Source organism: Borostomias antarcticus, assembly GCF_949987555.1.
Source record: "Borostomias antarcticus genome assembly, chromosome: 9".
Taxonomy (NCBI): Eukaryota; Metazoa; Chordata; class Actinopteri; order Stomiiformes; family Stomiidae; genus Borostomias; species Borostomias antarcticus.
The window spans coordinates 26,922,241-26,950,192 of NC_140242.1; the positions used below are offsets into that span (position 1 = coordinate 26,922,241).

Genomic DNA, 27,952 nt, shown 5'->3' on the forward strand with positions numbered 1-27,952 from the left:
TCCAGCCTCTCCCCGCGGGGGGCTGTCCTGTAACAGCAATTGTAACAATTAGCAATATTAAAAACATGCAGAAGATCAGATGCTCTTCAGTCCTGTCCCTGACCAGGACCTGGACTGAGCACTTGAACTTGGTCCCTGGCTGGTTGCCCACTGCTCCTGGCTGCCGCTGCAGGAGGACAGCTTGGGTGGGAGAAATAGAGAGGATAAATTCCACCAGCGACCACTGCATGTGAATCATCCAGTAATTATTATTATTATAAAAGTTGCTCGGTTGTTTAGTAGGGCTGGCGTCATGGCGAATCTCAAGGAGGAATCTATAATACACCCCAGTAAAGTGAATCAGCGGGTAATTGGGCAAATTTTAAAGATTGATTTTAAAGGTCTGAAAATTGAAATAAATAATGGGAGAGATGTATAGTAAATGTGTGGATAGTGCAGAGAGAGCCTCCCCCCGCAGGCATGAATGTATTGTGCGAAAACGTCAGAACGTTAACTAGCAACATGTGCCACTGAGCTAACTTAGCTGTGTAACGTTATGGGCTAGCTAAAGCTGCCTTGCAAAATGGACACATTTGGGGGGTTGGGGGGGGGGGGGGTGCAGGTGTGTCACTGTTTTCAGAGGGTGGGCCAACATTGATGGAGTTTGGGAACCCATGCTGTAGGGAAAGTGCTACCAAAAAACAATTAACTCTTTGGCCTTCATTGGGATAGGCTAATTACCTAATTCTAAGTGAAATTCATATGCATAAAGGCCTAACCCCCCCCTCCCCGCCTGCACCAGCCTCCCAGCCCCCTTGAAGACCAGCTGGGGAGCGTTTAAGAGTGAGTGAAGTTCCTCCACTGCTCTAATGAGGCCTGGCAGGCCTGTGTTTGATTACTGGAATAGAGGCGGGGGTCCTCAGAAAGGTGACTTAAACACACGCACGCACACACACACACACACACACACACACACCACCACCACCACCACACAGGCTTTGAAGGTCGTACTGTTAAACCTCCACACACTACATGACTTTAATTACATTTTTCCCCCATTAAAATATTCCCAGCAGGTACTTTTCTTGATTAGTGGATTTTTATGAAATAAGTTCCATGTTAACATGTTGATGTGGTGCACAAGGTAAATCAAAAGCTCTGTCTATTACAGACTGCTCTGCGTTTCTCATTGAAACAGTCTTTCACTACAGAGCTCCCACTGTTGCTAAAAAACGGTCAACTCCGTTGGTCCGGGCACGCTCTCTTGAAACCTGTCAACTCTGTTGGTCCAGGCACGTTCTCTTGAATCCTGTCAACTCTGTTGGTCCGGGCACGTTCTCTTAAATCCTGTCAACTCTGTTGGTCCAGGCACGCTCTCTTGAAACCCGTCAACTCTGTTGGTCCGGGCACGTTCTCTTAAATCCTGTCAACTCTGTTGGTCCAGGCACGTTCTCTTAAATCCTGTCAACTCTGTTGGTCCAGGCACGTTCTCTTAAATCCTGTCAACTCTGTTGGTCCAGGCAAGTTCTCTTGAAACCCGTCAACTCTGTTGGTCCGGGCACGTTCTCTTGAAACCTGTCAACTCTGTTGGTCCGGGCACGTTCTCTTAAATCCTGTCAACTCTGTTGGTCCAGGCACGTTCTCTTGAAACCTGTCAACTCTGTTGGTCCAGGCAAGTTCTCTTGAAACCTGTCAACTCTGTTGGTCCGGGCACGTTCTCTTGAAACCCGTCAACTCTGTTGGTCCAGGCACGTTCTCTTGAAACCTGTCAACTCTGTTGGTCCAGGCACGTTCTCTTGAAACCTGTCAACCCTGTTGGTCCAGGCACGTTCTCGTGAAACCCGTCAACCCTGTTGGTCCGGGCACGTTCTCTTGAATCCTGTCAACTCTGTTGGTCCGGGCACGTTCTCTTGAAACCCGTCAACTCTGTTGGTCCAGGCACGTTCTCTTGAAACCCATCAACTCTGTTGGTCCAGGCACGTTCTCTTAAATCCTGTCAACTCTGTTGGTCCAGGCACGTTCTCTTAAATCCTGTCAACTCTGTTGGTCCAGGCACGCTCTCTTGAATCCTGTCAACTCTGTTGGTCCAGGCAAGTTCTCTTGAAACCCATCAACTCTGTTGGTCCAGGCAAGTTCTCTTGAATCCTGTCAACTCCGTTGGTCCAGGCACGTTCTCTTGAAACCCATCAACTCTGTTGGTCCAGGCACGTTCTCTTGAAACCCATCAACTCTGTTGGTCCAGGCACGTTCTCTTAAATCCTGTCAACTCTGTTGGTCCAGGCACGTTCTCTTGAAACCTGTCAACTCTGTTGGTCCAGGCACTTTCTCTTGAAGCCAGCCCTTTCACCCATCAGTGACTTTGATCATTGCACTGTGCACACGGACAAGAGGCTTTGAAGGGCCTGACATTATTGAGCCCCCACAGGCTCTTTAAAAGGAGAACTCTTCTGCATTTACTAGTCCGATGGAGATGATTTGCATGCAGGATTTTAATTGCGGTGGGAGATGTTCGAGGGGATAAGCCGCCCCACAGAGGTTGCACATCTCATCTGCATATCTGACTGATGAAGAATGATTTCCCCTTCCGAAGGCCTCCCGAGTTCAGAGGAAAGTAGTTGGGGGGTGAGGGTTTGGGTGGGGGTGGGTGGGTGGCAGCTCACCAGGCTAGAGGTACTGTAGGGTGCACTCTTGAGGTTTCAAGCGCTTCAGTCGGACCACATTCAAAGCTGTAAGAGAGCCTGTTTAAAATCACGACTTGATTCGCTGGACAGTTCGCGTTCATTAGCGATGAACGCAGGACTTGACAAATTTATTGCCGATTTAATGCAATTGCAAGGGGATATTTATTTTATTTTATTTAACCTTTATTTATACAGGTAAAAAAAACACGTTGAGTTCAGAGGACTCATTTTCAAGTGTGACCTGTTCACAATCATTCAGCACTCGTTACACTTATCAATCAATCAATCAAAGCTTTATTTGTATAGCGTATTTCATACCCAGAGGCAACACAATGCGCTTTACAGAGAACAAGGGAGGTGGGCATACGACCCACCCCTACATATTCCAGAGGGAAGCAAAAAAAACAGTAATCACCCGGGGGCCAGATAAGTGAGCTGTAAAAATTATTCCCTGACCCCTCTCAACAAGGCGATCGAGCAAGCTCCTGGAGTATGTTTGTCTACCGGCTAAGAACATTTATGAAGCAATACATTGCATTGAATTACATTTCAGAGTGAGAGAGGCTAAAAGCATCATAGGAGAAAGAATATTCTATGGACATGCTACATCATCCACAGCAGACACAGGGGTATCTATCGGACTTCGTGAGGTCTGCTGGTGACAGTGGGGCATCCACTGGACCTGGTTAGAAGATAGGAGGGAGAGAGAGAGGCACTAGGGAGAGGGAAGGCAGAGGGAACGCAGAGCAGGGTTAGTAGCACATAGAGCCATTCAGACCACACAGATATTGAAACAGGCAACCTGGGGCAGGCTCCTGGAATATATTTGTCTAATGGCTAAGAACATTTAAAGAACAATAAATAATATTAAATTAGGTTTAAATTAAGTTTTCGGAGCAAGAAAGGCTAAGAGCATCAGGTCCAGGCCTAAGCCGGATGTGGACTGATGTGTGTCTTGTGTGTACGTGTGTGTGTACTAACTACTACGATATCCACAGCTCCGCAGCTGACACTGGACCTGGTTAGCGGATAGGAGGGAGAGAGAGAGACACTAGGGGAGACAGAAAAACGGTTAGTAGCACACTGAGTCATTGAAGCAACACACTACTTGATATACATACATTAGATAGCAGGACAAGTATCAATGTATACAGAGGATTCACAGGTAGGTTTGAGGCTGCCTTTCTGTATCTCAAGGTCCTAGCTAGTGATTGTAGGCTAGGTCGAAAAGGTACGTCTTGAGGTCTCGCTTGAAGACCTCCGTTGTTTCAGCCCTTCTTAAGCACTCCGGTAGGGTGTTCCAGAGGTTGGGGGCATAGAAACTAAAAGCTGCCTCATGTTTCTTGGTCCTGGCTTTTGGAACTGTTAAAAGTTCAGTGCCTGAGGATCTAAGTGGTCTGTTTGACATGTACTTAACAAGCATGTTTGAAATATATTCTGGTGAGTGACTGTGGAGAGATTTATAGACTAGTAATAGTATTTTAAAGTCTATTCTAGAGTTGACTGGTAACCAGTGTAGTGATTTTAAGTTACAAACAACAGGACAGAATAACATAAAACATACAGGACTATGTGTAACAATAACAACAATAAACGTCGGAAGTCTAAAAGTGCAAAGTGCATGGGGGATGAGAACAGGGGAGAGTTATCTTAGAGTGCAAGAACATGACATTGGCACACTCACTAAATCAGACAATAGTCGCTTAAACCTTGTGAGAGAGATCAAATTGGACAACTTAAAACTCAGCTGTAAGGAGTTCCAAGAGGAAGGGGCTGCATATGAGAATGCTCTTTTGCCTCTCTCAGTACGGACCAGGGGGATGGAGTACGTTATGATGTCCTGAGAACGAAGGCCGTAGGTGGAGTGTTTGCGCGAAAGGAGAGTGGATAACACAGGGCTTGAAATAAGCACTGGCCTGGTGATGTCTTGAACACCTCTGGGCCAGTAAATAAAACGTTTGTTTTACTATGCTTTCCAGGTTGAACGGCTCAATCAGCAGTGTTCCAACACACCACCGTTTAACGTTTGCTACATTTTGTCGGGGCTGAAGTTCAACTCGCCCCAGCTGTAAGCTTCGCGTGACCAAAAAACAAACCTCCGAGCCTTTACTCTGATTGGCCGTGGACCGCGAGAACTTGAGCCAGCCGAATACCTACCTTGTACATAGCCGCTAATCAATAGCTGCTAATAAAATCTTTCTCAAGGCACCTGCTGACGGCCAAAAACCTGGCAAAAAAACAGCTGAACCAGGCCAGGTCCAGCCTGGCTTATGTGCGTGGCTGGGTTGTTTCTGTTCAGGACTGGTAGGACGGAAGCTAGTCATCTCACTGAAATAGCTGTGAATTGAAATTACATGAAATAATGTCTATTAAATTAAGATAGGTCTTGTCGCCTGGACACATCAACGGGTTGATTTTGGTGTCCTTCTTCCAGTCCCTAGTATGGGTTGGGGTTAGAATAAGGGTTGGTGTTGGGCCGGGATCTGACCTATAAGGTAAGGGGTAAAGGTCAGAGTGAAAGGATGAACATGTGGAGGTTTGGGGTATAGTCCCATAAAATCCTCCCCACTGGGGCCTTGAATCCTGATCTCCCGCGTGGGAGTCCATTGCTTTCACTGCTACTCTACTTGTGCAGTGAAGGTCGGCGGGATGAATTTGGTGTCCTTCTTTATTTTGGTGTGCTGGGACTACTGCCTCTTGTGGTACCAACAGAGAAATGCAGGTCAACATTCAACAGAGGGAGGGGGTGATAACCTGACAAATGCTATACTAGGTGCGCTGGCTTACTGCCACGCACAAAAAAGAAACCACCTTTCACCAGAAGCACTGCGCGATAATGACAGGAAGTAGGCCTATGGAAAAAAAAAACGAAAGAGAGTTTTCCAGCCTCACTGCCAGATCGCTGGCCTTGGCTAGGGTATGATGAGGAGAAGGGAGAAGTATTTCGCAAGCTTTGCCGACAAGTGAGTGAAAACATTAGCCAGCTCTTAAGTGAAATAGCTAGCTAACTAGCTAATATGCTTGAAGGGCATCACATTTTACAGTGCAACTTTCCACAAAACTCAAAAAAGGGGTTTAAGATGCATCATCATATCTAATGTGAAGCTACCGTTGGCAGAACGTTCCTCGGGTGCCTGCGGTGACACTGTTCTGGAGAGTATCTTGAACTGCATCTAGTCTCTGAATAATGTATGCTGGGCAACCGCACGTAGCAGCACAGCCCTCTCTGCCCTCTCCCCTCACAGCAGGACTGCCGGCTCCCCATCAGCACCGCACTCCTCCATGCAGGGCTGAGAGGCCAGCATGGCGCAGCGAGAAAACTCTGCAACCACGATACAAGTACTGTAGTTATGCGAAGGAAACCATCTGCATGTTCTTTGGGAAAAACAGAACATCTGATCCACCTGATCCAGATGCGTACTGTATGTTGCTTGTGGGAGGCTCTGTCAGGCCAAAATCTGTCCGGGGGCCAAAATCTGTCCGGGTGACGTAATTGCTTATCGTTGCTGTGGAAACGCATGACGCGATCGCATTCCTGAGTTGCCTGCGGTCGCTGTTGACTATGGAGCTGCTGCTGTCCTTGTAAAAAATATTTTTCTCAGAGATATCTTAGTTAATACATGATTGAACAAACAAGCTAATTTTATTTATATTATATTCAAACTAGCTAGCTAAATTAGACGTTAGCTAGTGCTAGTCCGAGGATTTATTTTCATATTTTATTACAAATACATTAGAAACACAAGCTCGCGAAAGAAGTCAGGAATGTGATCGCGTCACGTTTCCACAGCAACGATAAGCAATTACGTCACCCGGACACATTTTGGCCCCCGGACAGATTTTGGCATGACAGCTCCATGTGGCGACAGATTTTAAATATCTTGGAATCATCTCAGACTCTAATCTCACTTTTTTTCTTTTTTGTTTAAACACATGAAGGTCACACAAACAGTCAAGTTCAACTTGGCCAATTTTAAATACATCTGAAGTTGTCTGAGCACTAAAACTGTAAAATTCTACTTCAATGCAATGATAATATCTCATTTCACATATTGCCTCACCAGCTGGACCCAGACCTGCAAAACAACTTTAAAACCAATTCACTTAGTTTACAAACAGGCTCTGAAGGTTCTGGATATGAAACCCATTCGCTACCACTAGTGCAGTATCCTAGACAAGCAAGTCTTTTTAAGCTGATACATTATAAAGCTCAGTGATGCCAGCCTGGTGTTTTTTAACTCCTCCAGGTTCCGGCTACACCACCACTCTCTTCTTTCTGAGCAGCAGATTCACCAGATCAGCAGGTGATTTTATCAGCAGCAGCAGATTCACCAGATCTGTTGTAGCAGGTGATTTTATCGTACCACTGAGGAAAAGCTCATTTAGCCAGTCAAGTCGTCGCAGTGAGAGTTGCCAAGTCCTAGAACTTCATACCGCCACACATCCGCAATATTGAAACACACAGATCATTTAAACACATTTTCAAAGCATGGCTGAAAGATCAGGCATGTGAACATAACAATTAGCCACTGTCACATAACCCTGTCTGCCTGCTTGCTTGCCCGTGAGCTGCCTGGATGTCTGCTTGCTTGCATGTCTGCATTTTGCTTGATCGCATTTTGTCTTACATTGTCCTTGCACGTTGTCTTGTATTGTCCTCTCCCCCTGCCAATATCTACTGTAACCTCATAGCCTTTATGTTTTTATCTGGCACTTTTTATCCGGAACCACAAACTCTGTCTGTCTGTCTGTCTGTCTGTCTGTCTGTCTGTCTGTCTGTCTGTCTATTGTAATGGAAATTCTGTATTCTGTATTACCATGACCCTGCCATACCAATTCTCTCTGTCAACAAAACAGGAATGCATCTGGGGTGGGGGTAGAAGGGGGGGGGGGGCTGGAAGCGACTCAGACACCAAGATTGCTCCTCTTGACAGTACAGTATGTTTACTGTAACTCATAATTGGGCCGCCGCTTCTCACAGTGTGAACTGCCGTGTGCACGTAGCAAACTGAGTTGGACAGTCCCCTACTGCAGTTGGGTTTTGTACTATACTGTTCTTTGGTATTGAACTTTGTCAAACTTAGAATGTTGGCATTGAATCTCTCCTGAACAATACTTTATCACTGAAAACTCCACAACACTGTCTGTCTGTCTGGGGCACGATTATCTCGAGAACCGGGCAATGTATGAAGTTGACATTCGGGCGGGTTTATTGCTCGGGACCGTAGGACATGCCATGGCACTTGTGAAGTTGTTTAGATCAGCGTTTTTTGAGAAATTGGTGGTTGCCGAGGAGGTTGGGTGGTGGACTAGATGGTTGTTGAGGAGGTTGGGTGGTGGAGTAGGTGGTTGTTGAGGAGGTTGGGTGGTGGACGAGATGGTTGTTGAGAAGGTTGGGTGGTGGACTAGATGGTTGTTGAGGAGGTTGGGTGGTGGACTAGGTGGTTGTTGAGGAGGTTGGGTGGTGGACTAGATGGTTGTTGAGGAGGTTGTGTGGTGGACTAGATGGTTGTTGAGGAGGTTGTGTGGTGGACTAGATGGTTGTTGAGGAGGTTGTGTGGTGGACTAGATGGTTGTTGAGGAGGTTGGGTGGTGGACGAGATGGTTGTTGAGGAGGTTGTGTGGTGGACTAGATGGTTGTTGAGGAGGTTGGGTGGTGGACTAGATGGTTGTTGAGGAGGTTGGGTGGTGGACTAGACGGTTGTTGAGGAGGTTGTGTGGTGGACTAGATGGTTGTTGAGGAGGTTGTGTAGTGGACTAGGTGGTTGTTGAGGAGGTTGGGTGGTGGACTAGACGGTTGTTGAGGAGGTTGGGATGTGGACTAGATGGTTGTTGAGGAGGTTGTGTGGTGGAGTAGGTGGTTGTTGAGGAGGTTGGGATGTGGACTAGGTGGTTGTTGAGGAGGTTGTGTGGTGGAGTAGGTGGTTGTTGAGGAGGTTGTGTGGTGGACTAGATGGTTGTTGAGGAGGTTGTGTGGTGGACTAGATGGTTGTTGAGGAGGTTGGGTGGTGGACTAGACGGTTGTTGAGGAGGTTGTGTGGTGGAGTAGGTGGTTGTTGAGGAGGTTGGGGTGTGGACTGGACGGTTGTTGAGGAGGCTGCGTGGTGGACTATAGTTGAGGTGGTTGTTGAGGAGGCTGCGTGGTGGACTATAGTTGAGGTGGTTGTTGAGGAGGACTGGATTCTGGGGTTGGATTCGGGTGCTGTAAACTGTGCTTCAGCCTTGCCGTCTAGGAATTTCTTTTTGAACCAAAGTTTCTATTTTAGTCTTAGTTAAGATTAGGTTGGTATTGAAAAACACACAGTGATGGTCAGAAATAGCCGTTTTGAGTGCTAATACATTATTCATGTTTACTGTAGCCCTGTTATTACTCAGTCCAGAGTGTTGCCATGCTGATGAGTGGCTTCATTTACATGTTGGGTAAACCTGTTCAGTAGATTAATAAGTTCCATAGCTTTGGAGTCATCTTTCTTATTAATATGCATGTCCAGGTCTCCATTAGAGATTAATCTATAATATCTAGTGATATCAATTGAGATCAGCTCTGATAATTACTTTAGAAATACTGATGGATATCTTGGTGGCAGATAATAATGTACTGTAATCATGAGCACTGATAATTATGTTTTCAGCTCAAGAGCAAGATTTTAAAACGATGTAGATTCATTCAGGTCAATGTCATTGCAAACTGAGTAGAGAAAATAGCTGCAATTCATCCTTTCTTGTTTTGTCTGACTGACTGATAAAAATGATAGTTTGGAGGACAAGTCTCTATCAGTGTTGCTACGCCGGTAGAGTTGTTTAGCCAGGTCTCGACTAAAAACATGCAATGCAAATTATTTTCAGTTATCGGATCATTAACCAAAAAGGATATGTTAGACAGAGATCTGACATTAAAAAGAGCTCATTTCAACTGGAGAGATTCTGTGACAGGACAGGGGACTGGCTGTGGTTTAACATTGGCACATTTAAGATTACTGAGACAGACACCAGGTGGTGTGATGATGTGTCTGACCATGCCACCGGCTGCTTAAGATCACATAACCACCACTCTCAGTCTAACGGACAGAGGTCTCACCTGGAGTCTTCTCACTGGTCTCATTTGGAGTATTTTGTAGTCTCACTCTGATTGTCCTGCAGTTGTCCTTCAGTCTCAATTTCTTCCAGTGAGTGAGCTTCTTTCAGCTCTTAGTGTTGTGGGCCCGGCTCGGTCTTCGGGTCCAGTCCGGGAGTCGAGTCGTAGGGGCAGTGAGGCGCACGCTTCGAGGACGCGGACTCCACCCCTTGCCGGAGAGGCCGGCTCCGCCCGGCAGCAGCAGCAGCAATCACCGACCAACTCGTTGCAGCTGTTGCCTGTTAGCGGAGCCACTACAAGAGGACGCTGGAACCATCGCTCGGGGCTCAGACGTTCCTAGCCCTCATAGGGTAATCAGACGAGCCGGCTATCGCCCTAATCTATTTTCGAAGTTTGCGATTCGTCTAACCATTTGTTTCCCCTGTGTTCTGTTCCCTCCTTTGTTCCCCCCGGAAGGTCCAGCGTCCTCGCGCCTCTCCGGCCCCCGCGTCCTCCCGGCCTCCGCGCCGCGTTTCCCTATCGCCTCCTGCCCTCGACTCTCCCCTCCCGGACTCCGCTCCCCGCACGCCTCCTGGACCTCCCTCGCTCCGCAGGCCTGCCGCCGCTCCGCCTCCTCTCGCCACCAGAGACCGCCAGTGTTCCCGGACCCTTCCCGCCACCTCTCGTAGGCCCTCGCAGCACATTCACATACACATTCCGGCTGATACCCATACCACACACACCGCACCCACACACCCCTCTTTGTTTCCCCATCTCATGTACATACCACACACACGCATCCATACATACCCCCCATTGGTTTGCACCTCCCCCATTTTGTTGTGGCACCAGTTCTTCCCCATTTTATTATTTATTAAACGGCCTAGTGCCAACCACTCCCCTCTGTCTGTCTGTTCTGTCCGGGGGTCTCACTACACGGGTCCAGGGTCCGCGTTCCGGCCCCTGACACTTAGAGTGTTGTCTTCTTTAGTTTGTCTTGACTAAGAACAGCTGCTAACTTTAGATTTGTGGGTGTTGGTTGGCGTTGGTTGGGGTAGTGTGTTTGGTTGGTTGGTTGCTTTGTTAACAGGATTACACAAAAACTACCAGACCGATTTTCATGAAACTTGGTGTAGAGGTGTAGCATGGGCCAACTTAAAACCCATTAAATTTCAGAGTCATCCGAATCAAGGGGCGGTCCACAAGCTGCCCAAACACGGCCGGCCATTCACCTCCATTCATTTTTTTGACTTTCCCCCATTCATTGTCAATGCAGGGGGATTGAAACGGCCAAACTGTATCTCAATATGGGAAGGTCACAGAGACACAGGGTTTGGACTGGCATAAAGCTCTAGACCTAATGAATGCAGCAATACCAAACATGTCCTGCTTGCACGCATGTGTGCACGCAAAGTCTTCATGAAGTACTACCACGATCCTCCCGCTTAAGCACCTATTTTATAGTGTTCTTGCACTTTGCCTTCAGCACAAGATTATGCTCTTAGTCACGTGTTTAAGAAAGGAGATGCACTTGTGAGTTCTGGCAAGTAGTAGTACATTGGCTTTTCCTACGTTAAATGCAATTATTGTAAGTCGCTTTGAATAAAAGCCTCAGCTAAATGACTATAATGTAATGAAAAGAGACACAAAATGCATTGATGGGCGGAGGTCTGTGTTCTCCAAGCACCAATTCTAGTTTTATGATTAGTGTACACTGATATCTTGACTATTATACCTTTAATCATTGGGTTTCTTCAACGCCCTCTTGTGCAAAAAGCATATAAAATCCTAGAAAGTGTGACCAGCCACCATGTTAGTCCTTAAATGCTGGGCGAGGGGCTGGAGGAGGCTGCTGGGACGGGTTCTCGGAGACCGATGCTACTTGTCAAACTCATGAGCATTGGTTATGGTAGGAAAGCTCCTCTGTGCTGAAGAGGAGAGCACTAAGGGATAGTATAGTGTAACATACACATTCAGGTAGAAACAAATTTCAATTTCAAGAATTTAAATGGATGATGACAAATGTGTAGAGTTGCATAGATGTCTGGCTCCTAAACAACTTGCTGAGAAAGGATAGTGGAATAGTTTGTTGTTTTTTTTACTAGCAGGGGATTTAGAGCTGATAACTAAACTACAACCGACAGCAGGGGAAAAACAACCATTATGTGTAATCATTTTGGAGGCAATCTCAGACGGGACCTTTAAAGAACAATCCTGCAATTCTCTGCCGACTGTCTCCGCGATAAGATTGGTTTTCAATTAGAGCCTATCTGACAGTGAAAAAACGATAATACTAAAACCAATTACACGGCGTCCTGTGTAGATAACTCTTAATCCACTTTATAACTTTTCTTCGACTCTGCTGTCTGCTACTGACAAATATTTTTTCTCTGTTTTTAAGGTATGTTGAATTATTAATATTGGGGGTACATTCCTAGGAGGTTCAGTAATGTCTTTGACTTTTCCAGTGTCAACATCATCCTTCCCCTCCGGCTCGCGGAGAAGCTCCAGGCTATGCAGGTAGACCACGACACGGTGGCCTGGGTCACAGACTACTTCAAAGGCAGGACACAGTAAGTCTGTCCTGTCATGGGCGCCCTCAAGGAACTGTCCTGTCACTTTTCCTGTTCACCCTCTACACCTCCGACTTCAGCCACAAAAGAGTGTGCCACCTCCAGAAGTTCTCTGACGACTCCTCTATTGTGGGCTGCATCAGGGCAGACGATGAGGAGTACAAGGACGTGGTCAGGAGATTTGTTGTATGGTCTGAGGAGAACCAACTCTGACTCAACATCAGCAAGATCAAGGACCTGGTGGTGGACTTCAGAACCAACAAGAGGCCTTCAACCCCCATCACCATCCAGGGGGAAGAAGTTGAGATGGTGGACTCACACAAGTTCCTGGGAGTGCAACTGGACAACAAACTGGCCTGGACTGACAACACTGAGGCCCTCTACAGGAAAGGACAGAGCAGACTGTTCTTCCTCAGGAGGCTCAGGTCCTTCGATGTGTGTAGCAGGCTGCTGCGGATGTTCTACCAGTCTGTGGGAGCAGCACACTGTTCTTTGCCATCGCCAGCTGGGGAGGCAGCATCAAGTCTGGGGAGTAAATCAAGCTGAACAAGCTGTTGAGGACGGCCGGCTCTGTTGTGGGGTAACAACTGGACAGCCTGGAGTCTGTGGTGGAGAGGAGGATGAGTGACAAACTGAAGTCTATTCTAGACAATCCCTCCCATCCCCTCTATGATGAGCTGTGGCAGATGGGGAGAGGTTCAGACATTCTTTTATGCCAGCAGCCATCAGTCTGTATAACAGTGCCTGAGCGGACATGCTGTACATATTTTATAGATACTACATACTACTTTGTATCTAGTGTTTTTTTTTCCAGCCTTGCTTGCCTGCCTATCTATCTATCTATCTATCTATCTATCTATCTATCTATCTATCTATCTATCTATCTATCTATCTACAGTATATATCTACAGTATCTATCTATCCATCAATCCATCCATCCATCTATCTATCTATCTATCTATCTATCTATCTATCTATCTATCTATCTATCTATCTATCTATCTATCTATCTATCTATCTATCTATCTATCTATCTATCTATCTACAGTATCCATCCATCCATCCATCCATCCATCCATCCATCCATCCATCCATCCATCCATCCATCCATCCATCCATCCATCCATCCATCCATCCATCCATCCATCCATCTATCTATCTATCTATCTATCTATCTATCTATCTATCTATCTATCTATCTATCTATCTATCTATCTATCTATCTATCTATCTATCTATCTATCTATCTATCTATCTATCTATCTATCTATCTATCTATCTATCTATCTATCTATCTATCTATCTATCTATCTAGTCAGGGTTTTGTATTTCTGTGTTGAAGGCCGGGTCAGAGGCTAAGCTGTCATCAATAGCCCCAGGAGTTCACACGTTGTTTACAGTTCAGCTTTCCACCTCCTATACTTCACATCACATACTCTTATCATCTTAATGAGCACGGTTCACTGGGTTCATGTTAGATTGCAGTATGGCCTTCCCTTTGTCGCTCAAGTGAAGTGGTTCATGCAAACTATTCACATAAATCCAGGGCGCTGGAGCTGAATAATGCAAGGACTGTCATGGCCGTGGCCTGGCTAACATGATTAATCAGCTGTCTCAGTCCCGGCAGCAGACCTAACCTCCAGTCTCACCACATGGTCACTTTTACATTGATTATGGAAGACGGAGAGAGTTTGAGGCTTTGATGAATCCCTGCCATGACAGCATTAGGGGTTTGGTGCAGTAACTTGTCATGGTCTTGTGCAATGTCCCCCCAGGGATTAATACAGTATCTACATACCTATTGCATCTACCTACCTACCTACCTACTGTGTCTACCTACCTACCTACCTACCTACCTATCTACCTACTGCCCACCCTCCCATTGCTCTCTGTAAAGCGCATTGTGTTGCCTCTGTGTATGAAATGTGCTATACCAATAAAGTTTGATTTAATTTGATACTGTACCATTCTACAGTATCTACCTACCGACTGTGTCTACCAACCTACCCACCTACCTACTGTAGGCCTACATATAGTAGCCTAAATATGGTACACCATTTTGCACCATTTGCCACTCATGCTGTAAGAGCCATTCAGATTAATCATGAAGTACTTGGAGGTAATCCAAGTATTCCATGATTAATCAAAATGACTACATCCTGACATGGTTTTTGACAAAAGCCATTATCTGAAATGAAATATATAACAATATATGCTTTAATATTTTCTATTTTCCAAATCCTCTGAACAGGATGTTTCGAAACAAAATCCTTTGTTTCGCAACATATCTTCCTGCAAAAAATACTTCTCTAAAAGAAAAACACCCATCTAGCTTGAGACTGGTTTGTTCGAATGAATGAAAATGAAAGAAGCAATGGGTGCATTTATCAAATTTGGCAATTTGCTTAATGGTGTCTGACAAAGCCGGCGGCTGTCTTTATTTAGATGCAGATGACTTCCTTCATAGCGGGCTTCTCTGCTGCTGCCCGCGGGCGCAAAGAGAGCTCCGTCTACGTCTGGGGAGAGACAGTCCATCACTGTGTCTCGCTGTTTCTCCTCTCTCTTTCATCTGTGGTCTTTCAACCACCCTCACCCTCTCTCTCTCACTCTCCCTGCCTATCTAAAGGGGCTCTTTTCTCCAATGATGCGAAAACAGATGGACAAATCATCTCATTTCTGAATTACTGACAGTGGGGTGGTTGAGCATGGCACTCAGAGCTGGGAGTGATTGAAAGTACAGAGCTGAATAGAGACGGCTTTCACCGTGGCAGTTGGCAAACAAAATGAAAATCTCTAGGCAGATAGACATCATGAGTCAACTGACAGGTATCTTTTAGTCAGGCGTCAGTCAAGCCTCGTGTCACTCGACGGTGCATCTGCCTGTAGATGCACCAGCCCGCTGAAACTTCTCAGGCCTCCATGAGATAATGTTGTGTTTTATTTGAACTAATGGTCAGTTATGGTCTGCAGGGGATGGCGGCATGGACAGCTCAGAGAACAGGGCTTTCTCTGTGTTACCATGTGAAATGCTGCAACACTGCCCTCTTGTAGAGAAGTACAGAAGAGGTTACTGCTACTCTCTGCAAGCTGAAGACAAGCTTTCTGTGTGTTTTGCACTACCCAGAGAAACGAAATTCAGACCTGTGATAATAGCAAGCTGTAGGGGGTGTTGTCTTCATGGACAGCATGTACTGCTTATGAATAGTCTATAAAGATGTCCCAATGTAAGTTATCATCGACAAATGGATCACACAGTGTGACACAGACTTGGGAGATTACCCAGCGTCCTCAACTCCAGTAGAGATGTTAAGTGTTCCCTCTCATCCCCTTGGGGACACAGGCCATGCTAAGAGGCTGTTCCTATAGCAACAGAGCAGTTTGCATAAACTAACTAGCTACAAGCCTAACAAATGAGCCACGACCAATAGCCATAAATATCACATTATTTCTCTTTGTCTATTTGGAATAAACTAATGTTTGGAGCCAGGATCTGTGCTGACTGCGATAATAAGCACTTACAGTAATGCAAGCACTCAACCAGCAAGTTTAAAAACGTTGAATGGTTTGAACTTTCAAGCATCAAGCAATAGAAATTATCTACTGGATAAGAGAAAATGTAGCTGCTGGTTGGAACAGGATGACACAACATGTGAGGTGTCCACCCATTCATCATCTCAACATGTGTGAAGGATCGACTTATTGATCTGGTCAACAACACAGGTCTGCATGGCATGGTATCTCATTATGACTTCGGGTTTTAGATGCTGAACTGGTCCGTCCTGTACTGTACATTCTCATAGGAGAGGATGACCATGCTCTTTCGTCTGCAGGAGCTCTCTGCTGCCCTGGAGTTTGCATAATACAGTAGATTAGTCCAGGCACAGGTGGGGTGAACAGATACTGATGATACAGAGAGGGAAAGGCATAGAATTAAGTTTCTCCTTCGAATCAATTGATTTTCTGTGCCCTCCAAATGGCAGCTGTTCTATGCAGGCCCTATTGGCAAAACCAGCCATATCTGGGCATTCATTCTGCAATCTGATTGTATGGATGAGTCACAGTGGCAGTGCCCTCACGACAACGCTGCTGGAGGCTGCCGACCCCAGCTGGCTGGCTAATGAGCACAGTCACACAGGAGCACACCCAAAGGGACAGGTCAACTAGGGGCTGAAAAACAAATGACATGCTTGTTTCAACGGCACAAGGGCCCATCCATCACCGAGCCTCTCTAAATCCCTACTCGCCCCGGTCTCAGCATGCTGAGTTTGATTAAAATGGCCCATTTGAAAATGACTTTAATTGTGCAATTTGTTGGACTTGGAGCCATATTCTTTTGTGAAGTTCGACAGCTGAAGTAGCTACTGCAGATTTCAGCTTATTGAAATTCATGTGTGGTTTCAATGAGCGGATGGGATGAATTGGCTGCCGTGACAGCTTTACTCTCAAGTTACTCTCTATTTCACAGTAAATCTACTATAGGCTATTTGTGAATTTTGAATATGGGTGCAGCTGTTAATCTACAGCAACGTTACACCGAGACACAGAATGTAGGTTTTTAAAGGATAAATTCACTATTTTGGAATTTAGGGCCTATTCACAAGTGTTCGAGTGTACAGTGGTGCATAGTCAGTTGTCTATTGTATAGACAAGGTGCAAGGTGTCACGTGTTCACTTGTTGGTCCAGGGGGTGAGGGCCTATGTATAGTACAACCAGAGTACTATAAACAACTGACTCTGCACCACTGTACACTCGAACCAACACCTGACAACACTTGAGCAATTGAACACCTTGTCTATACAATAGAGAACTTACTCTGCACTACTGTATACTACTGTACAGTATACTTGACATGTTATGTAATTGCACTGCCTGTATCATGGACACAGTCACAGCGATCCATGATCAGATACTGCTGTCTGGCCATGTCCTGTCCAGGTGGGGCTTGCACCTGAAGACCATCTTTGGGGGTGCTGGACATAAGCATTTGTTAAAATAGACACTTTTGCTTAGTTAAGTGAAGTTTCATGTTTATCTGACACTTGTAAATATGAGCGCCTCTCCTAACTAGGCCGACACCGATTTATTTTGACGGCAAAGTGAATGGACCAGCAGAGGACTGTTGTCTGGCATGAGCGAGCGGAATGTGACAACGGGACTGAGAAGGGCTACATTTCAACCAGACATTCCAGTGAAACTAGGTAGTCAAAATAACTTACCTGATATAAAATGGGCACCGCAAATGCGGGCATTTTTGATGATGTCCTCAGTGAGTCCGTACGCTTAATAATGGCGATTTCGTCTGTCTTCCTCTGCTACTGTTTCAAGAATGCGCACGTATACCTGTGCTGACTAGGCTGTAAAAGGGTCTATAATTAACAAATATGACCCACGCTCGTTACATAACTTCTATAACATCCAGTGACAAAATATGTCATGGTACCTTGGTATATCCACACCAAGGATTGAACTCACAACCTTCGCAGTGATAGGCAGCAATAGGCAGCGCACTATCCACTCAGCCACCGCTGACCTGGGAAATCTGTGGAGTCTTTTTCTTTTGATGTTCTGGGACCACTGCCTCTTGTGGTAGCAACATAGAACTGCAGGTCAACAACGCCAACAGGGACGGAGGAAGGGAGGAAGGGAGCGACAAAAAGGATTCCCTCTTCTTGGTATGTCGGCTTACAGCCAACACACAAAAACTGTAGCCATGAACATGTTAAACAAACAATTGCCTGTCAGAATCTTTGGGGAACCGGTGAAAGGCAAGCTCTGGACATGTACTCTGATAGTTCAGACACTTTATTGCGGAACACTGTTTTCGTTTTTCCAGAGTTTTTTTTCGGCAGCTGATTATGGTCTTCATGTTGACCTCACTGGATGAACTTGGCAGCAGATGACAGTCCATATTGGCGGAAACGCTACATGAGCACCCTCTGCAGGCGGGTGCCAAAAATTCACATAAGTGCCCCCTCTTGGCATTCCATAGCCTACTCTTTGGTATAACTACTCTGTAATTTCGAGGATAAATAGCACTAAAGCTTGAATGAATAAGCCTACCGACTTAACACCACTAATGTAAAAACTGTTCTGCTACAGTAGCCTATACCCACTTCGTTAGTCACCACTACAACCCGTTGGTAATGAACGTAGAAAGGAAATAACGCAATTCAGACCTGGAAAGATTTAGATTGTGATTCTTGCACTTTGCCTTCAGCACTAGATTATGCTCTTAGTCACTTGTTTTAGAAAGAAGATGCACTTGTGAGTTCTGGCAAGTAGTAGTACATTGGCTCTTCCTACGTTAAATGCAATTATTGTTAGTCGCTTTGGATAAAAGCGTCTGCTAAATGACTGTAATGTAATGTAATGTAATGGAAAGTGCACAGGGCCAGTGATGACGGAGGAGGCGGGAACAGCGACATCCACAGGTGAGCGGATGGAACTAGCGTTGCTTAGCAACGAGGAGACAAAACAAGCTCGCGCTAGAGTAGAGTTGTGCAAAGAGGTGAGCGAGAGTTTTCCACATTTCCTCCAAGTTAGAGATTAATTGTCAGTACTGCATTCTGAAGATTTACTTTCCTACCCACCCAATAAGTTCTCTGAACTCATATCCTCCTCAAATGGCCGGTAAAAAGAAAGAAGTGACCCTACAGGTTGGTCATGCATAGGTCTACTCTACAGCATTCATTTGTGTAAGAGGTAGGTGCAAACATAAACCATGATTTTAAAAAAAAGTTTGCTTTGCCCAGGTGTCTGTTACAAACCAGGAGCAATGGGAGGAGATGCTTGCAACTAAAGGGTTAACAGGTAAGAATAATTTACTGATTTATACGGATCTAATAAATTCACTGATGAATAACCTCAAATACCTCACATTCAACATATCACTAGTTAGTTGTCGGTCGAATCCACTGTATTCTACTGCCTCACTGTGGCCGTATTAATTACTGCTGGGTATCTGAAGCACTTGCAGTGCCGGATTCAGTAGTATAAATATAAAACCTGTTGTTTTCATTCAACTCCGCCAGTTGTGGACGTGTATCAGCAGTGGTGTGGTCCCTGTCGGGCGGTCGTCAGTCTCCTCAGAAAAATAAAGAACGAATTGGGAGATGACCTGTTACATTTCGCCGTGGTATGGACCCAGGGGAAACAATACAGTACAGTAGCATGTCAGAGAATATGTGTGTGTGTGAGTGTGTGTGTGTGTGTGTGTGTGTGTGTGTGTGTGTGTGTGTGTGTGTGTATTAATAAAAGTGTGTGTTGTTAGTGAGCAACATTCCACCGGTTTTCCCATGCAGGCAGAAGCAGACAGCATCGACGCCCTGGAGAGATATCGAGGAAGATGTGAGCCTACCTTCCTGCTCTATGGGGTATGTGTGCTAACCTAATGAGTGTGTGTGTGTGCGTGTGTGTGTGTGTGTGTGTGCGTGTGTGTGTGTGTGCATGTTTGTGTGTGTGTGTGAGAGTGTGTGTGAGTGTGTGAGTGTGTGTGAGAGAGAGTGTGTGTGTGAGTGTGTGTGTGTGTGTGTGTGTGTGTGTGTGTGTGTGTGTGTGTGTGTGTGTGTGTGTGTGTGTGAGAGAGAGAGAGAGAGAGAGAGTGTGTGTTTGTCCGTGCATTGACATGTTAATGCTGCAGAACATCCAGTCCATACAGTCTGCTGTGTGTGGGCAGGGGGGAGCACTGGTGGCCGTGCTGAGGGGGTCAGTCTGCTGTGTGTGGGCAGGGGGGAGCGATGGTGGCCGTGCTGAGGGGGTCAGTCTGCTGTGTGTGGGCAGGGGGGAGCGATGATGGCCGTGCTGAGGGGGTCAGTCTGCTGTGTGTGGGCAGGGGGGAGCGATGGTGGCCGTGCTGAGGGGGTCAGTCTGCTGTGTGTGGGCAGGGGGGAGCGATGATGGCCGTGCTGAGGGGGTCAGTCTGCTGTGTGTGGGCAGGGGGGAGAGCTGGTGTCCGTGCTGAGGGGGTCCATACAGTCTGCTGTGTGTGGGCAGGGGGGAGAGCTGGTGGCCGTGCTGAGGGGGTCCATACAGTCTGCTGTGTGTGGGCAGGGGGGAGCGATGGTGGCCGTGCTGAGGGGGGCGAACGCGCCGCTCCTACAGAGAACCATTCTGGAGGAACTGGCCAAGGAGAAGATGGTGCTAGAGCAAGGAGGAGAACGCAGGGTGGTGAGTCACACACACACACACACACACACACACACACACATAACTCACCCCCCCCTCTCTCTCTCTCTCTCACACACACACACACACACACAGAACTCACCCCCCTCTCTCTCTCTCTCTCTCTCTCACACACACACATACACACGCAGACCCCCCCCCTCCCCCCCAGACACACTGATTAGATCTCTGCTTATTGAATAATTCAGAATTACTTTGACCGACAGGTAGAAGATGAGGGCCTAATAGACGAGGAAGAGGAGGATGAGCTCTCCGACCAGAACCAGAGTGATGAAGATATACTTGGTAGCCCCTGTAGGCTGAAAGCAGACCACTTTAACTCCTGTTGTCTGAAAGCAGACCATTATAACTCTGTTTTTTAACTATCCTTCTAATTATCAGTTTAGTTCCAGATGGTTGACACACATGACTCTTGTCTCCTGCCAGTTCCTGCCAGGAAGTCCTACACGGTGGCTATCATCAAACCAGATGCCGTTGCACACGGCAAAGCCAGTGAGATCATAATGAAGGTACAGTCGTGAATGTCGCCATCGCCGTTCGCTCTCAGTCAAGATAATAGCATACGACATCATCTGCCTTGCGCACAATTCAATTCATCAACAGTTCTCGAGCGATCAGAGATGCTATCCTCATAGTATTGTTAACAGCAGGCTTTCGGTTTATGTCTTTTTGCTTGCGTTTATTATTGTCACAAGTTTCTCTTCCCTGGGTCAGATTCAGGAGGCTGGCTTTGAGATCCTGGCCCATGAGGAGCGTACCTTGAGCAAGTCTGAAGCCAGAGATTTCTACCAGCACAAAGCAGAGGAGGTAAACAGAGCCAGGTGGCGTAGAGCTCAGTGCACGGGTGCAGACAGATGGAAGTCAATTATCAGCCCACAGTGTCGTAGTCAAGATCGCAGGCAGGCATCACCTGCAGTAGAACAGGCCTGACGACGGGCCAATCCACTCAGCGTACTCAATGTCACTCTTTCAGATGTCATTCAGTGCACGTCTAAAAATAGAAATGCAAACAAGTGTTGTTTATTTTGTTGCTTACCTTGCAGTCAGTGATGATAACAGTTAATACACAGTAAGGTTCAGAAATACCAATTAGAAAAGGAGTTTATATACAGAAGGAGCAAATGAAATAATTGCAGTATACAGTATCTACAGTCTACAATGGACTTTCAAGATAGATAGATAGATAGAATACTTTAATTATGCCCAATGGGGAAATCCCCCCCCCCTGTTGTAGTACATGAACAACATGAACAACACAAGACACACAATGCACAATAAAACAGTAAAAAGATATCACACAAGAACATTAAAAGGCAATCAACTATCACTATCAAAATAAAAAAGTGAGGTAGAATATAATAAAACTAAAAGGATTGATGGTCATATATCTCGATTTTGTGTGTGCGCGTGTGTGTGCACACGCATGTCTGTGTGTGTGTGTGTGTGTGTGTGTGTGTGTGTGTGTGTGTGTGTGTGTGTGTGGGTATTGATGGCAGGACTGCTATGAGGAGCTAGTCCAGTTCATGTCCAGTGGCCCCTCCCACATCCTGGTGTTGTCTCAGGGGGAGGGCTCAGCCAACGTCGTCACCGCCTGGCGGGAGTTCATTGGTCCGGCAGACATAGAGGAAGCCAAGCGGGAAAAGCCAGAGAGGTGCTGTAGCACACTGACAACATGACACACACACACAGACGCAGCACAAAAGCAACACAGTACACAACTTTCATCAGTAAACAAACAGTATAGCATTTTTGGAAGACTCTTTTCAGATGTCTAAAAAGCCTTTTCCTTGATTTACTTTACATACACCTCAGATGAATCTGTGTCTCTCATTAATGCTTTGTGTTCTGTCGATGTATTCCGTCGCGGTAACAAAGCACGAGCGGCTAACATATTGTAGCGCCATCAGACGGCGTTCGGCTCCGCTCCCACCAGACCCCAGCTGAGTCACCATCTGGCCCCGCTCCCACCAGACCCCAGCTGAGTCACCATCTGGCCCTCTCCTCCCCCCCCCCGTGGCTCCCTGCAGCTTGCGGGCTCAGTACGGCACGCAGACGCTGCTGAACGCGGTGCACGGCAGCGAGGACGGTGACCGCGCCGGCAGGGAGCTCGCCTTCCTCTTCCCCGGCTTCAGAAGCGCCTCGGCGGCGGAGCAGGATGGGGAGGAAGGTCGTGTGGAGAGGACGCTGGCTCTCATCCGGCCCGCCGCCGCCAGGGAGAGCCGAGGTAGCGCTGCCAGTTACACGCACGCACGCACATGCATAACACAGATTCACATACTGTATGGTACGGGTACACAGGTACACAAACACACATTCACACAGACTCACGTACCATTCACACACACACACACACACACACACGTGTGCGCGCACACACGTCTATGTCATAATTCATCAAAACAAGCCTACATAAATCTCTTGACCAAACACTGAGAGCAAAAAAACAAACAACTAATAACTGAAACTTGTCTTATTTCTCAGACGAGATCCTGTCTAGAATACAGGAAGCTGGCTTTAGGGTCGCCCTCCAGAGAGGGATGGTGTTGTCAGAGGACCAGGTGAGACTGTTCTACAGCCAGCACGCTGAAGAGGACTGCTTCCCCGCTCTGCTACGAAACATGACCAGGTGACTGAAACATGACGGGTGACTGAAACATGACCAGGTGACTGACTGAAACATGACGGGTGACTGAAACATGACGGGTGACTGAAACATGACGGGTGACTGAAACATGACGGGTGACTGAAACATGACCAGGTGACTGAAACATGACCAGGTGACTGAAACATGACCAGGTGACTGACTGAAACATGACCAGGTGACTGAAACATGACCAGGTGACTGACTGAAACATGACCAGGTGACCGAAACATGACCAGGTGACTGAAACATGACCAGGTGACTGAAACATGACCAGGTGATTGAAACATGACCAGGTGACTGAAACATGACCAGGTGACTGACTGAAACATGACCAGGTGACCGAAACATGACCAGGTGACTGAAACATGACCAGGTGACCGAAATATGACCAGGTGACCGAAACATGACCAGGTGACTGAAACATGACCAGACTGAAACATGACCAGGTGACTGAAACATGACCAGGTGACTGAAACATGACCAGACTGAAACATGACCAGGTGACTGAAACATGACCAGGTGACTGAAACATGACCAGACTGAAACATGACCAGGTGACTGAAACATGACCAGGTGACCGAAACATGACCAGGTGACTGAAACGTGACCAGGTGACTGAAACGTGACCAGGTGACTGAAACGTGACCAGGTGATTGAAACGTGACCAGGTGACTGAAACGTGACCAGGTGACTGTCCTTCCAGAGAACTGCTGCATGTGTCCATACGAGATCACAAGTACACATGAGGATACACACATGGCTGTACCTACAGAGTAGATATACTGTATACTACATATGATCACAAGTACACATGAGGATACACACATGCTTGTACCTACAGAGTAGATATACTACTACATATGATCACAAGTACACATAAAAATACACACATGCCTGTACCTACAGAGTAGATATACTATATACTACATATGATCACAAGTACTCATGTGGATATAGATTCATAATGGGTGCAGATTCAAACCATAAAGAATCAAAAATGGGGGAAATGTAAATGCTGACGAAGGTCAGAGGGCTGAAATGTTCTCTGCTATGCATTAGAAAAAAAAACAGAATTCAAACTTATTTTGTGAGTGCGGACGTTCCCCTTCATTCATTTTGAGTTATACTGTATATTATACACTCATACCTATCATACGCACACACACACACACACACACACACACATACAGGTACAACCCTCTGGGGTCTTTGAACTCCGGTCTGTCTTCCCTGAGGCAACCACACCGACCACAGTCCCAAGAGACACCCCTGTCTAGGAAGCGCTAGCGTCACTAGTTGAATACAAAGGCTGCACAGTAGTGCTCAGTATACTGGTGTGTGTACTGTACTCAGTATACTGGTGTGTGTACTATACTCAGTATACTGGTATGTGTATTATACTCAGTGTACTGGTGTGTGTACTATACTCAGTATACTGGTGTGTGTACCTGTACTCAGTATACTGGTGTGTGTATTATACTCAGTGTACTGGTGTGTGTACTGTACTCAGTTTACTGGTGTGTGTGTAACTGTACTCAGTGTACTGGTACAGTATGTGTACCTGTACTCAGTGTACTGGTGTGTGTTCTGTACCCAGCGGGCCGGTTCTGGCTCTGGTTCTGTCCAGGATAGGAGCTGTGGATCAGTGGAGGAGCATGCTGGGACCCGCAGACGTCAGCCGGGCCAAAGAGGAGAACCCTGACTGGTGCGTCGGTCTCCACCAGACAAACTCATAGTAGGACTCTTCAGTCACAGCCAACGAGTCGTGCACTTGGTGCTGTACCGGTACCGCTAACACGGAGTACGTCTCCCCCCCCCCCCCCCCGTCCCGTCCTCTCAGCCTCAGAGCCCGTTTCGCGGTGGAGAACGAGCCCCTCAACCAGCTCCATGGCAGCGGGAGCGCCGAGGAGGCGGAGAGAGAGATCAGCTTCTTCTTCCCCCGCCAGCGGACCCTGGCTGTCATAAAACCCGACGCCATGGAGGAACACAGAGGTGCACTCCTACAGCCCTGGTCCATTCTGAGGACATGTCCTAGCCGTTGGAGCTGGCGCTGTTTAAAGTCGCACAGAAACGGACGTTTGAGATCATCTAACTTCCGTAGTTTGACGTATTTCCAACGCAAACAGGAAATACGGAAATAGAGGAATTTGATTGGAACATTGACAAGTGGACGGGTTTTAAGAACTTAGAAGAGACAGATTCGATAGAAGGATAGCGTTGATTGACGGGTGGATGTCGTGAGATTATCGGCCTAAAATCGAAGGTACCTGTTGTCATCATTGCACGTGACCTACCGTTTTCCAGGAAGTAAAAAATTATATACTTTGATATAAGATTACAACTAAAGTAGAATTTTGTAATTTTTTTGGCATACATCGTTGAATAGGTGAACACTATGACCAATTATGTGAACCAAAATGGGACAGAATGCTTTTTACATTTCAGTGCGACTTTAATTTCCAGCACCACATTGCGACAGTTTGTGTTTTTTACACAGGTCCTCATTGGAAACCTGTGATCTACTGTATAAAGCATAACGGTTTCTGTTCAGCATCCTTGACACTAGTCACGCCCCCCTCCCCTCCCCCCCCCCTCCCGTCAGATGACATCCTGGAGGAGATCCGGCAGGGAGGGTTCTCCATCACCCAGCAGAGGGAGACCATTCTGTCCAGGGAGACGGCCGAGGAGTTCTACAAGGAGCACCAGGACAAGCACTTCTTCGGTCAGCTGGTGGAGTCGATGTGCCGGTCAGTCTTGTCTTCGGAGCTTTCCCGGCTGACCTCGCTGACCTCTCGGCAGGCCGGCCGCCCCACACTTCTTCCCTAACGCCACCTCGCTCTGCCGCAGCTGACCTTTCAGCTCACGCTAATCTAATTGCGGGCGGCCTCGCATTAAAGGCAGTCTCAGGCAAAGGGCGGAGAAGTCCATCTCAATTTCCAGTCTTATCCTCGTTTGTCATCTGTGGTTTTGGACATGTCTTCCACTCAGATTAGATCCTCCATTGAGTTTTTGCATTAGTGAGCGGATACAGAGAGCAGGGAGATGGGCGCCGGGGTCTGGGGAACTTCGTCCGCTGTCCTTCTCATTTACCATCACGGGAGCCATCGTAGAAAAAAAAACAACAGCCATGCTAAGTGCCATGCCACGCTCCAGATGACTGCAGATTGGAACAGATTTAGATCATCTTATGGTATTTTGGATGGATGATTTCAATTTCATAGTCAATCCCAGCCAAATGGATTTCCCCAGTGCGGGATAATACGATTTACTACACTAACTGTAGGTTGACCTGAGATGACTGTCTGACGATGCTCATGGAGGAACGTACTGTAAAAGCCGTTTATCACATGCAGAGCCATGTCTCCTTGAGCCCAGGGGCCCCTGCGTGATGCTCGTTCTGACCAAGGAGAACGCTGTGGAGGACTGGAGGGCCACGATGGGCCCTGTGGATCCCGGCCGGGCCAAGGAGACGGCCCCCGGGTCTCTGAGAGCCCGATTCGCGTCCGACGTCCTCCACAACGCCGTCCACGGCTCCTCCACCCAGCAGCACGCAGAGGACAACATACACCTCCTCTTCGGTGACGTCCCGTCAGACGGGGGGCTTAGCAGTGACAGGGAGCCCACCCACCCAGGTAGGCGCATCCAGGAAGTGAAAACCGTACACGGTTTTCCCTGTAAAATGTATAATTGACTGTGTTGACAGTGATCAGAGTATGAGGGTTTTATAACGTTCCAGGGACAGAGCAAGACAGTTTTTCAGATATGAGGCACTCAGGGATGTCCAGATCCCCGATGGCAGAACTTCAGAATCTGATGGAGCCCAGAAGTCCATCAGGTACGCTAAGCTGGAGCGATGCATCATAGACCCTTGCTTAGACTTGGTGTTAGGGATGAGATGTTTGGGATGATCAGATCACAGGTGGACAACAAGACACATCGCCGTTTACACCTGTGTCTAACATGCATATCCGAATCTGTCCAGATGACCACTTGTGTTCATATAACTAAGCATAGTAACTCACTCACTCCTGCCTGCGTGCGTATCGCACAGCTGATCCATGTAAACAAATCAATAATCAGTCGGTTTGACTTCGAGCAGATTTTAAAGTGCGCATGAAAGCAACCGAAGATGTTTGAAGAACTAATGTACATAATAGGACTATTCAAACTGTTTCCATTGATAGGACAAAGTCATTTGCGACTTGCAAAAGAGCGCAGTATAAGACAAAAAATAAGAAATATTCTCCTGCATTGATGGCGTGTTTTCCTGCTACGTCTTTGTCGGGGACGCATCAGAAGGCATTAGCGTTTAGACCACTAAAGATACGTGGTCAGATGCGTCCCAGACCACCTCGGCAAGTGGCTTGAGTAAACGTTTCACAATGCGTTTTGGTGGCTGTTTACACTTGTATTTAGCGCTGTCCACTTGTGATCTGATCGTCCAAAACACATTTTAAAAGCGAGTCTAAACAAGGTCATAGTAACCCGTCTTCCACTAGGCCTGCACTAACATGTGCTGCTCCTGTGCAGAAACGGCATCAGCTGTCTATCTGAACACAGGCGTTTCAGACAGTTACAACGGGCATCCAGGAGTGACCACTTCTGCTTCGGAGGACACTGATAGGGCGGACACTCGCAGTGGCACCAGCAGCCCGGAGGGGGAAGGTAAGAAAGCTGGCACTCCAAAACGAATCTATATGCTAAATACTGGACGGACATTTGGGGTAAATTCTTTTTCTTTTCAACAGACACCTGTCTCAAACCCTCGTAGTCCTCAGAACATGGAGATGTAGGACCCTGACAGCCAAAGTCAAGGACTGAGCTTTCTGGAGAGCA

The 27,952-nt window shown here is 46.9% G+C and overlaps 1 protein-coding gene across 1 annotated transcript; it reads left to right on the forward strand.

The window, feature by feature from the left end:
* Positions 1 to 19,058: 19,058 nt before the first annotated feature.
* On the forward strand, positions 19,059 to 27,937 carry LOC311312953 (thioredoxin domain-containing protein 6-like; the record flags this gene model as incomplete). The annotated part of the gene is made up of 17 exons (XM_084442961.1): positions 19,059 to 19,098; positions 19,320 to 19,423; positions 19,590 to 19,661; positions 20,338 to 20,454; positions 20,679 to 20,757; positions 20,899 to 20,981; positions 21,187 to 21,279; positions 21,969 to 22,123; positions 22,500 to 22,696; positions 22,954 to 23,098; positions 24,714 to 24,821; positions 24,957 to 25,108; positions 25,719 to 25,863; positions 26,492 to 26,748; positions 26,853 to 26,951; positions 27,647 to 27,781; positions 27,888 to 27,937. The coding sequence occupies exons 1-17, from the start codon at positions 19,074 to 19,076 to the stop codon at positions 27,935 to 27,937; spliced, it is 2,016 nt and encodes a 671-aa protein (XP_084299087.1). The 5' UTR covers positions 19,059 to 19,073.
* Positions 27,938 to 27,952: the final 15 nt, after the last annotated feature.